Source organism: Psammomys obesus, unplaced genomic scaffold, assembly GCF_907164565.1.
Source record: "Psammomys obesus unplaced genomic scaffold, mPsaObe1.curated_primary_1811, whole genome shotgun sequence".
In the NCBI taxonomy this organism is placed as follows: domain Eukaryota; kingdom Metazoa; phylum Chordata; class Mammalia; order Rodentia; family Muridae; genus Psammomys; species Psammomys obesus.
This window is the reverse complement of record NW_026592118.1, coordinates 30,108,725-30,121,142: the sequence shown is the minus strand read 5'-3', so window position 1 is coordinate 30,121,142 and position 12,418 is coordinate 30,108,725. Positions and strand designations below refer to the sequence as shown.

At 39.3% G+C, this 12,418-nt stretch overlaps 1 protein-coding gene across 3 annotated transcripts in view; it reads left to right on the top strand.

The window, feature by feature from the left end:
• The window catches only part of Hepacam2 (HEPACAM family member 2), a 39,338-nt gene extending 27,568 nt beyond the window's left edge, over nucleotides 1-11,770 (top strand). For 2 of the 3 annotated variants that reach the window (XM_055612541.1, XM_055612543.1), the window contains exons 5-10: nucleotides 2,354-2,479; nucleotides 2,584-2,608; nucleotides 2,698-2,735; nucleotides 3,878-3,951; nucleotides 6,738-6,847; nucleotides 11,321-11,770. In XM_055612541.1, coding sequence (XP_055468516.1) covers nucleotides 2,354-2,479; nucleotides 2,584-2,608; nucleotides 2,698-2,735; nucleotides 3,878-3,951; nucleotides 6,738-6,847; nucleotides 11,321-11,324 — 377 coding nt within the window. In that variant the 3' untranslated portion in view covers nucleotides 11,325-11,770. Of the gene's footprint in view, nucleotides 1-2,353; nucleotides 2,480-2,583; nucleotides 2,609-2,697; nucleotides 2,736-3,877; nucleotides 3,952-6,737; nucleotides 6,852-11,320 lie in introns of those variants that run through there. The other variant, XM_055612542.1, reaches the window with a different exon arrangement.
• Nucleotides 11,771-12,418: the final 648 nt, after the last annotated feature.

Below are 12,418 nucleotides of genomic sequence, written 5' to 3'. Positions count from 1 at the left end.
CTAGGTGAGGGGCCATGTTTTCAGAAAATGACGAAGTGCACCCTCACTGTCCATGAAGACAAGACTGGCCTTCACCTCAACCAAGCTTTTGAGCTGACAGGAATTGATCACAAGGTGGGTCTCTGGTTGCAGACAGAGAGAAGCCAATGAGAGGAAGTGAGAGAGGAAGTGAGAGAGCAATGAAGAAGGAGTCTAAGAACATAAAAAAGAATGAGGAATGGGAAGGTGGTGATCCTCTGTAGAAGGGGATCTAAAAATTTAAATACTTAAATACTTGTCCAGGTGGGAAAAGTTAAAATTGAAGGATGTGGAAAAGTGTGTTCCTTGTGTCTTAGAGTAAGACAGCCAACTATTGTATGTTAAACCTGTTTTTACATTTACACACACACAAATAATAACCCTTTTTTTTTCATTGGGTTTTCTCTGGATTCTCATGCCAAAAGAAGGAATAGGTTAGGGCCTTGATACCAGCTAGAGGGAGAACATGTCTCCAGAGAGAGATTGTTTCTTACAACAGAATACTTTGATGTTGTGGAGTTCTTTTATCCATAGTCAACCTATGATGACATTCAACCATGATGTGACAAAATTAGACTTCAAATAAATGTTTGATTAAAATCCAGTTCGGCAGAGAAATTGCTTGCATCACTCATGAACAAACAGGGTATTAATATGACCACTGGTGGATAGTTAATAGGATCACAGTGGCCCCCCAAAATGGCACAGGATTTCACATAATAAAAAACATCCTTGTCTCTCAAACTTAAAAGGTATATAAGAAGAGCAATGTGTGTTCAAATTAGAGGAGACAGCATGGTTTTCATAAGCTGACTCCTAGGGTTTGTTGTACAAGCCATGCCACAGTAGAAAAAGACTGGACATTTTCAAATGATAGTATTCTATAGGGGAAAACCAAGATGTTTTTACATAGCCCTATATTAAGACAAGGAGATGGGTAAGGGCTGGCACTCATTTCCACCCCTGGAGACATTAACAGAATCTTTATGAAGGAAGAGGAAGAGGATGCTGGCTAGGCACTTACTGAAGAAATGAGTAGCCACCATATTCCTCACCACACCCAGATTCTCAGGCTATGTCTGGAATGGAAGTAGCATCACAGTTTTTGAATTATGATTTCAGGGCACACTGATCTGGGTAGACAGGCGACTGCCACAACTCATTTCCACATGAGTATCGGAGCTAGCTGCATGATAAAGATTATAGCCACTTCCTTCTCTATGGGTTAATATGTTACCAACCATATCATAGTCCAGACCTCATATTAACATAACCACAATCAGTAAGTTGTATCAAACAGCACTGGAAGGAGGCAGAATGAAACACAAAAGGCCTGGGATTATCCCCAACATTATAACCTGAGTGACTTTTGCAAGCCTCAGCTTCCTCATCCAGAAGAGATGGTAATATAATATAATTGCTCTTTAATAAGATTGCCAAGGCTATTACCTTGGCTGTTACCTTAACCCAGAGCCTGGTATTTTGTAAGCATTCAGCGTCTGTATTATATCTACTAGCACCATAGCTAATACTGTTCTAGTAATAAAAGCAATGTCCTACAAAATAAAGTAACTTTTAGATGCAAGGTGGGATTTTACATTTAAATTTTCATTTCATCGTCAGGAGTGTGTGTGTTTGTGTGTGTGTGTGTGTGTGTGTGTGTGTGTGTGTGTGTGTGTGTAGTGCACACGTGGAAGTCAGAAGACAATTTTCAAGAGGCAAGTTTCTCCTTCCACAGTGGGTTCCAGTGCCAACAGTAGGTCCTCAAGTTTGTACCGAGCGCTTTTACCAGCTGAGCCAGCTGGCAGTCCTGACTTTAAATATTTTTATTGAAATTTGCATACACGTGCTATTTGGGAAATTGGCATTTCTTGATTGGTTTTTAAAAAAAAAAAAAAGTAGTAAAGTGTGTTTGAAATAAGCACCCTTCCTCTCATATCCTTAAATATATACTTTCATGGCCCTGAAAGGGTCACATCCTTGAATCACACTAAAACAGCAAGAGCACAGGACGAGAGGACCCTGCATCTGAGGGCATAGAGACAAAGAGCTGAAAAGGATATGGGAAGGTGACAAACACACGTGGAAAATGAGGCAGGAGCAATTTTCTAGGGCTAGCACATTATGTCAGTATTTCCCAGGTACCAGCCACATCTCCAATCACAAATATCCCCAGGGAGTTCGGGGTTTAGGTTTTAAATGAACATATCCCACCCATTTGGGGACGAAGGAGAAAGAAAGGAGAGGAGAGGGGCAGGCAATGGTGTTTTATTTAAGTAGAGAATAGCCATAAGCGTTTCAGATAATATAGTAATTTATAACTATTTTTTATTAGGACTGGAGAAGCTTGCACAAAAAGGAAAATCACTGTCTCCATTAGCGAGTATAACTGGAATATCACTGTTTTTGATTATATCCATGTGTCTTCTTTTTCTGTGGAAAAAGTATAAACCTTACAAAGGTAGGTTAAAAATGGGGGGGGGAATAATACATTTTATTCTTCTAATCAGTTCTAAGCACTCTAAAACAATACCTTTCTCTATTTTTCCCTTTCTTTTTCTTTAGCTATAAGACAGAAGCTAGAAGGCAGGTAATGCATATGTTTCTGTGAAACAAACACGTTTTAAAACTTTCCCCTCAGTGATAGCCCTGGATTAACATGTCTGTTTGTCTTTTCAGACCAGAGTCAGAATACAGAAAGGCCCAAACATTTTCAGGTAATGGCCAGACTGGGAAGGAGCGTAATCCACAGTGATGAATATTAATTATCAGCGTTTTCTGCTGGTGTTTACAGATACCACTGTCAGTGTCGTAACATCAGCTGCTGGTGTCAGCACAACCACAATCCCTACATTGTCCTGTGTCTTTCCTTACGAAGCGCAGCCTCTGCCGTGGTTCTGTGTAAGCCACACAGGTCTGTAGGGTAAGCTAGGAAGGACTCCCCTCTCCCTTCACAGGCAAGACAAGTGAAGATCAGGAAAAGTGAAGTTACTGAGTTCTGCTCCATTCTCGCTCAGCCCTCTTATCGATAGTCTGTAAGATCAAAGAGGGCCTTTTGTAGTTTCTGGAGGACATACAATTCTGGCACCCCGTCCTAAGGAGAGGGAAAAAAATAGAGGTATGATGAGGGCCTGGGCTGCTCCTTTGTTCCCAGCTGACCCTTGACCTTCACTGTTGACTCTGTACCGAGCTGTTCTGAGTTAACAATGGAGCTTATGCTTATGACAGCGGTGTCGCTGAGAGCCAGGTTTCAGTCCTATATCTGACATATCTTCCTTGGGAAAAAATTTTTTTTTCCTCGGCCTCAAATAGCTTATCTATTTAAAAGGTATTTTTTTTAAACTTCCTTCTGGACCTGCTATCAGAATTCAAATAAAATGACATGAAGAATGGCTCTTAATTAAAAAAAAAAAAAAAAAAAAAAAAGGCTCTCCCTCTTAGCCAGTCCTTGCCTTCTTACAATAACTGGGTGTCACAGAGGGGAAGAGTCCCAAGACCATCCAGCTCCTCCCAACCACCTCCAACCTCTTCAATTCCCAGATAAAGTCTGGGTAATATCCCTATTGTGCTGCAGCAGGTTTTTTGTGTTTGTGTAGTTCCTGTTTTAACTCATTTTTTTCAAACGTTCTCTGTTAGATCTATCAAAGCACAGTAGATATCATGGGTAGATAAAAGTTGCTGTGGCCCAATACAACCGTAGAGGACTAGGAAATAGTAAATGGTTTCATGCAAACGTCACTTCAAACAGACAATAAAGATAAGTTCTTTGGATGTTCCCAAGAAACAAAAATAAATGCATAAAATTGTAAGTACTAGAGGAAAGCATTGCTCCTCTAAGTAGTGTCCCTTTTCCTTTCAGGCCATGAAGATGCTCTAGGTGACTTCGGAATATACGAATTTGTGACTTTTCCGGATGCGTCTGGTGTGCTCAGGGTTGGTTTTCCTAGTAGCCGATTAACCAGGAAGTAGAGTTCTGCTTTCCCAGAGGTGTAAGCAGCATTCGCTTAAGAACTAGCACAGTGCTACCCAATGGCTTCAGGAGCCCTCACTGCATCCTACAGTGTTGATTTACTGTCTGCTGAGACTTTTGGAGCCGAGGCATTTTCCTCATTTTTCTTCTCTTATAGAGATAGTAAAGCTGTCACAAATAAGGATAGACATTCTTTACCTGTATATCCAATGAACAGAGAATTAACTAAGCTGACTATATAGAGAAAAGAAAAGCAGAGGCTCTGGAGCCCCTGGCTTAAGTTACCCCATGTTATTTCAATGACCTCGGCCCTTCACTTTGCAGAACTCTCTCCATTCCTCACGTTCCTTCCCTTCTGCCTCATAATTCTCAACAGCTTTTCAAAGATATTCAATCACATTCTTGAAGCTACTTGCTTGTCATAAGGAAGTTATCGTATAGTAAATACATTTTTATTATTACCCTAAAGGTGCAATCATTTTAGAAGGCAGGGCTTTTATAGTTGAAACCATTTGATTTCAGTAAGTCTCTTTTAAAAAATTGTAAAAAAAAAAAATCAGTTTCATGCAAAATGTGCCCCTGTACTATTAGCTCATGAGCGCTTACAGAGCTGTAAAAGACTAGTTTTTCCACTGTTTCCTTATTCCCCTGTAATAGTCCACTTTCAGATGGAACAAAAAAACGGATTGCTTGCTTCTGGGTGTTCTTTCTTCCATTTTTTCAGAAAAGAACTATTTGCTATTAGGGAATAGTCCCTTTGTTCTAAGCGTTCTATCACCCTGCATGCTTCATCCTAGTGAGTTTCCTGGCTACAGAGTTTATCTCAGAAATGTCCTGTGAGTAATGGAGAGGAGTTGATTGGATTTCATCCTCCCTGGGGGTGAGTCAGTTAGCCCCCATGTTGTCACAGAGGAGGGCACCTGACAAAGGCTCTGCAGCGCCCTCTTCAATCTTAACAACCAAAAAGATAAAATAAGTCGATGGTTGATCCATTAACTACAAGAACTTTCACAATGTTGTAAAACTCCCTTTTCGGGTGTATCTTCAAAAATTAGAGCAGGGACTGAAGAGGTAAAAAGACTTACTGAGTTTTGAAACATAGAGTTTGTTTAAAAAAAAAAACAAACATATTTTATTCTTAGTAGTTCACTATACAGGAGTGAAATTTATGTAAGAAATTTATATTTAGCCTGGTGATTAACACTGGGGTGCATAGTATGAGGCATTAATTAAGGCATCTGTTGGTTCTAAGTACTTCAGTGTCAGCGATTTGAAGCAGAAAAATGCCCTTGAGTTGCATCTCAGAAGCTTTTCTTAATTCTGTAACGCACAGTATAACTTGGTTTGGAACTATTCCAATTTTTGAATCAGAAATTCGTAAGAATTTTTCTGACGTTCTTAACTGGCCATGTCAGGTGCTTTGAAGATGAAGTGAGAAGTCAAAGCAGACAGCTGAAGGGGGGAAATGAGGACAATGATGTGGGGAGGATGATGTGAATGTGAAGAAGCCAGTGTGGTTCTTACGTATGAAGATTGGAAGTCCAAGGCCATGAACATAAAAAGAAAACAACTACTAACAAAAGAAAAATTCTCAAAATTATCCTTAAGGGGGGAATAAGTTTAATTACTGGTTTGTTTTCATCTCAGAAATCAAAACAATTTCTTTTATTGTGGTACACATAAGACCAATCACTCTCTCTTTACCTGTTGTACATTTCATTATCCGTTTAGCACATCTTCCAGGAGTTGGGCAGAAGGCAAATGCATAAAATTAACAGAGTTGCTATTATTCAGTAGTTCTAAGATCAGATCGTGTATGTTAACATACGTCTTCCATAGCCCCTGACCATCTTCACACCAAGGGAAATGAATTCTAAATCAATTTCTAAATCAATTATAAATTCTATCAAATTCTCAACACAAAATGACTAGAGGAGTCACGGGCCATGGCCCGTAGCGCTTTCCTTGAGAACTTTAGTAAGAGGAATGACCACTTTCCAAGACCACATGAAACGAACGCATCCCAATACAGCTTGGTGGAGTGTGAACACATGCCTCCCTTGTTACCCAGCAGACACTTCTCTAGGGGGTGCTGTGTAAATATGAAGGGCCACAGGTGAACAGAAATGTGCTTAAAATGGGAGTGAGTAGGAAGGAAGACCAGACTGACAAGAAACCGGAAGACAATGTTTGCAGAAAGAAAGAAGTTGTAAGCTAGAAGGAATAGGAGGAAAAAACACACAATGCAGGTTTCAGCAAAGTGAGGATTTTTCCCAGAGAAATTCGCTACACTCTTTCATGTTCAAAGAAGCCTTTAGTTTTCAGAGTCATCCCCACATTAAAACCAAACCCTTTGTCTTTTTACTCACTTGCAATATGATTAGGACCCTTAGCTTCACATTATTCTTTCTGATAAGCCATCCTTGCAAAATGTGTCCAAAAGAGCAGTTAAAATATAATATAATAGTTATATGTGCTCTCTGGTTCTAGGCTAAGCTGGGGTTTTCTTTTGCTACTTTTCTTTTTATTATTTTTTGTACAATATTTCCAGCTTCTTAAATGATTTTTAAAAAAGCTGTTGATTTATCAAACTATTCCTGAAACAACACAGTGTGAGTGCAGGAAACTATAGCCAGGAGGAAGTCACGCTTCAAAGGGGGTGAGGGTCCATTCTCTACCTCTTACACTGATGCCTGTTTCCGGCTAATCTTGGGTTACACCTTTTCTTTCAATATGCTGTATTTTCTAGATGCCAAATAGGTGCGCCCCCGTCTCTGATGGTGTAACAGGGCCAGATTTTCATGGAACAATTTATGAAGTTATTCAGCACATCCCTGTACAACAGCAAGACCATGAGGAGTAAGTATGAGTTTGCATTTGGTGGGTGCAATGGAGGCTCTCAGAGGCCAGTTTCCTGCATGCCTGAAGATGTAGTGAGAGCCCCCAAAAATATTAAAACAGGAAACCGCATCTTCAAAATGTGAAATTCTTCAAGATACACCCTCACTAGAAAATAATTTTGAAAAAAAAAATGAAACAGGCAAGTATAGAAATACCACCCAGAGCCATGCACGCACGCAGGCAGGTGGACAAGAGGCAAAACTCTGGAATTGCCTGTCTGCTGCCTGTGTTTCTCCTTTTCAGTGTGTCTCCCAGGAAGCCACATCTGGGTGTGAAAGGCTCAGTGAGGCCACTGCCCAAGCCATCTTAGCTATCCTCTTGACGTCCCAGGGACCATAGTAACTTTATAGCCACCACGCTCTGTCACCTAAAGATAAGGCCAGGCAAGAAGGCTACCAGAGGAGAATGGCCCAGTGAGCATCAAGGGTCCAACACGTTTCCACGCAAGGCCGCCTACTTCCAGCTGCGTAAGACTGCTCCCTCTGAGGATAAAAACCTATGTAGAAGCCAAAGGCAGTAAACCACCACGCAGTTAAACTCAAGGCTCTTACTGGAAGATCTGTCTCTTCTTTGCCATGGAGAAGCTAAGCCCACAGTCTTGACACAATGAAGTCAACTTCTGTTTTTGTGTCTGTAGCTGCCTGCAGGCCTTAACTGCCACAAATCATCTTCCGCCCTTTCTTTAGTTGCCGTTTGTTGACTTTGAAAAGAACATCAATAGCAGCTTCCCTTCTGGCAAACGGAGCAGCTCCAGCAGAGTAATCCCCCTCACCTCCAGGCGAAAAGTAAAAACAACAGCTGGCAGTACCCAAGCGCAGGGAAAAGCATCTCGTGGAGAAAGAACCCGCGCAACCCACACACAAGGACCATGCAGCTGATCTAGGGCTAACTATGTGACAAGAATCCCATCAGAGAAAATACTCCTAGAGTCAAGCAGATAAAAAAAAAAAAAAACAGTTCCTAATGAAACTAAGTAGTTCTGGTTTGAAATTTTAAAAAAGTCTGGCCCCGAAGCAGCATATTTCTAGCACTACACTATAAAAGAGAGCACCATATCGTGATCCTTGAAAAATATAAAACACTATTTCAGTGTTTCAGGCCAGGTATTGAAATAATACCTGGCCTTCTTAACTTTCCAGAATGAGAAGTGGGGGACTCTTTTTTTTTTTTTTAATTGATATATATTAGTTGTGTATAGTTGTGGGATAAAGTGTACTATTTTGGCCCAGATATACATTGCATAAGTATCAAGTCAGGTTAATTAGCTTGTCTACTGCTATTTCTGAGACCCTGTACTCTTTGCAAGGTTGAATCCAGTGAAAAATAAAAATCACTTCGGCGCCGGGGAAAACGGCTCAGTTTGTCAAGTACTTGCCGTGAGAGCGAGGACCTGAGTTTGGAATTCCAGAGCAGACATAAAAAAAAAAAAAAAAAAAAAAAAAAAATCACAACAAAGCAGCGAGCACCTGGGACCTCAGTGCTGGGAACCAGAGATAGAAAACACCCAAGAGCTTGTGGGCAAGTGTGTCTAAGCAAGGAGTAAGCTCCAAGTTCAGGGAAACGTTGTCTCCAATAAGCACACACACAAACAAACAAATAAACAAGTAAGGTGAAAGCGATTGAGGAAAACAGCCGGCGCCGGCGAAGGACCTCTCCGCTTGCACACACATGCACACACACTTGGACATGTACCCACCGACAAATGCCTATGCACTCACGGGAGCCCATCACGCTGACACATCCTGCACACATACATGCACACATAAAACTTTTCATGGTAATTTTTTTTTGATCTCTGTTTAAATTCGGTTGGTTTTCTACATAGCCTGTGTTCTAAATCTCTGTTTTTACTGCCAGAATGTTAGCAAGCCAATAAGGACTGAAGGTTTGTCTTTTTTAAGAAATGGTCCTAAGGCTGAAATACGTAGAAAGTTGTGAATACAGCAGGTACAACCTCAGAATACAAAACAGAGTAAATGACTTAATTTTGCATCTCAAAAAAAAAAAAAAAAAAAAAAAAAAAAAAAAAAAAAAAAAAAAAAAAGAAAAAAAAAAAAAAAAAAAAAAAAAAAAAAAAAAAAAAAAAAAAAAAACCTGATTTTTAAAACTCTTTCTATGTAGATAGGTGCCTGTAGGAAATGAACAAAATCTTCAAAAATCCTTGGCCCAAATAAAAGTTTATTTCAGGAACAATTTCTGGTGGTTGGAAACGAAGCAGAAATGATTTCTCAAGCACAGGATTATTTTTTAAATTGCTGCTGAGAACATGGGGCTTGAAGAGGCAGTCACCCCAGATCGTTAGTCCCTCTGCACTCCAATCCTGGTGCATACCCTGCCCCTCTTTTCTAAAGTCCTCAAGCCTACTTCCGCCTCTCTACAATTTCTTTTCAAAACATGCAAAAAGAGCAGCATCTCTACTACCCCAAGTAATACAGTATACCTTTCAACATTTTCCTCCTAACACATGCAATCAGAAAGTCAACAATTAAAAAATTAAAACACAGATTTATACTACCTATTCTAAATTTTAAAAAAGCAATTAAATAGAATACTTTGTGGGTTTTTTTTCACCAAAAATTGTTTCAGATTTATTTTTCAGAAACCCACAAATATTTCCATCGTCTTTCCTGTGTTCCAATGAGAAGGATTAAATAACACTCAGTCTTTTAAGGATTTCATAATTTTGTAGACTCCCTTTTGCTTAACAAAAGATCTTCCATAAAATAAATACTCGTTCATAGACTAAACGTTGCCTGTAGATGCAGAGATGATTTTTGCTTCCTGATTGCTTATGATTTTCACTGTGCCCTACTAAATTTAAAGATCAATTTCATGAATGGTGAGTAGTAGAGCAGGCTGTTGACTCTGTCCCATCCCCCTTTCCCAAAGGGAACGAGCTAGCTCTAGGGGAAGAATTCTTTTCTCTAACCTTTATTGAGAGTCTTCTCTAAGGTAAGAAAGCTGGTAAAGTAATTTCATGCTTTGATCCTTGAACTGTTTTTTTTTTGTTTGTTTGTTTGTTTGTTTGTTTTTATTTGTTTCCAATTTGGTTTGGGTTTTTTTGGAGTACATATGACTGCTGGAAACTTAGACTGCTGTTTAACAAATCAGTAAATTAGTCTGTGTTCATAAGCTAATACTCTGCTCAATGATTTGTTTATTGAACAAATGCTATTCATTGATAATGTTAGATGATCTTTACCTGGTATGTTTTGAATCCAACATTGGTTATTAGTATCTTTTTAGAATTTTTATTCAGTATTTTTCACAATTTATTTTGATCATATTCTTTCCAACTCTTTCTATAGCCTCTCCACCTCCCTACATACCCAAATACGTGTTCTTTCTCTCTCTGGAAAAAAAAAATCAAAACAGATTTTTTTAAGGGAAAAAAAGAAGAAAGAAGAAAAACAATAAGACAAAAAAAATTACAAAAACAAAACAAAAAGTCCTCCCAACTACAAAAAAAAAAAAAAAAGTAGTCTATTTTGAGTTGGCTAAGTACTCCTGGGTATGGGCCTACCCAAGTGTATGGTTGATATGCCCAGTGACCCACCATTGGGGAAAACTGATTTTCCCTTTCCCAGCTGGTATCAATTGCAAGTAGCTTTTCAGTTAGAGGTAGGACTTCACGCTTACTTCCCTCTCTCAGCGCTGGCATTTCATCTGATTTGAACCAGTGCAGGTCTTGTGTGTGCTGTCACAGATGGTGAGTTCACGCATGCATCAGCCCTGTTGTGTCTGGAAGAATATCTATTTCCTTGGCATCATCACCACCACTTCCCTCCCAGCTCGTAGAATGTTTGCCTCCCCTCTTCAGCAAAGTTGCCTGAGCCTGGAGAGGAGGGGTTTGACAAAGACATCCCACTAAGGGCTGAGTTCTCAAAGTCTTTAACTCCCTGTACAATGCCCAGTTGTGGATATCTCTTTGTCCATTAGCATCTACTGCAAGAGGAAGCTTCCCTGATGAGAGCTGAGGAGTGTTCTGGTGTGAAGATATAGTGATATATCATTAGGATTCATTTTATTGCTATGTTTCTTTGGTAGAATAGTCATAGTAGGTTTTCCTCTAGGCCCATCAACTCTCTAGTCTCAGATTCTTGATCACTTCAACAGTGTCACATAAGGGTTCTGTCTCATTGAGAGAACCTTAACCCAATCAAAATGTGGTTGGTTACTCACATGTATTATCTTGAAAACACGACGTTTACCTAATTAAAACTTGAGTTTCAAAATGTAATTATCTACAAAACGATTGTTTATCCTTTTTACTATTGATTGATAAATACAGTTTTCTTAGATCAGCTCAAAACACTCATATTCTTCATCTTCACAGCTATGGACAGGAGAAAGGTAATATTAAGGTTCTTTTTATCCATAAGTCTAGAAATCTACAGAACACCTAATGTGTTTCCTGTATCTCTTCACCAGGTGAGAGTCTGTGGGCAGAAGAGCACATTGGAGTGAAATAACAAAGAGACATTTTGAAAGAAAACAGCTGGAATCTGTGAAAAAATAAAATGCCAGCAATTCTTAGTCACACTTCTGAATGCAGAATAGAGGTACCAGTGCAGACTGATTGGCAGGTTTCTGAGACTCATGCCAGGGGCTGTGTGACCAAGGAATGTGGTGGGAATATTCCTCCGGGAACAGTGTTTATTATCCAGACTGGGAAGAATGAATGAGGAAGACGAGAATGAAGGTCCCCCGTTGCTCCCTATTGAAAGTTTCAAAAATCCCAGCTATGACTCACCTACACCCAACTCTTGTGAGTGCTGACACTACCCTGTGCCACTGAGAAACTTGGAGATGTGACCTTGGTAAACGTTCGTGATAAGCTTTGTTTTATTAAATGCTCATTACAGTCGTGAAAATACCTTTTTTTTTTTTTTTTTTTTTTTTTTTTTGGTCCCAAATTGATTTCTTGTTATTTGTGTCACAAAATATTAAGGTTGTAAGACTGTGCCTTCTCCCTGGTTCTCAATGAACTGTGTTATCAATGGTGTTTTCTGAAAGACTGGCAAAATGTTTAAGGAAATTGTTAAAGTCTCGTTTTCATTTTTGTTCAAACAAAGAGAAAATTGAAATAAATTATTCTGTTTGCTTTCACATAGCCTTGATTCTTTAGGTTGTAAAGTCTTACTTTAAAGTCAGATTGAAGAGTTGAGTTGTTTTTTGTTTTTTTTTTAATTCTTATTTTCCATTCTGCAAATAAAATAGACATGACGGGAAATTATTAAAAATCAGAACCTGTTCTCTTTTTATTTTATGCAGAAAAAAACACATCTTAATGGAATTTCTTTTAAAAATATTTGAAGCGACACACTCTGCTTGCCTAGTCCCACGTTGTCATGAAGATTTGTGGTGAGCGTGAGCGAGAGCTGAGTTTCCCAGCTCCTTTCTAGCTCTGCTACACTTAGAGATCTTTCTGATGTAGACGCCAGTCTTTGCTACCACAGATACTTTATTCTGTACTTAACAAAAACACGAACTTCTCTGATTACAAAACAAATCCATGGTCACCATACA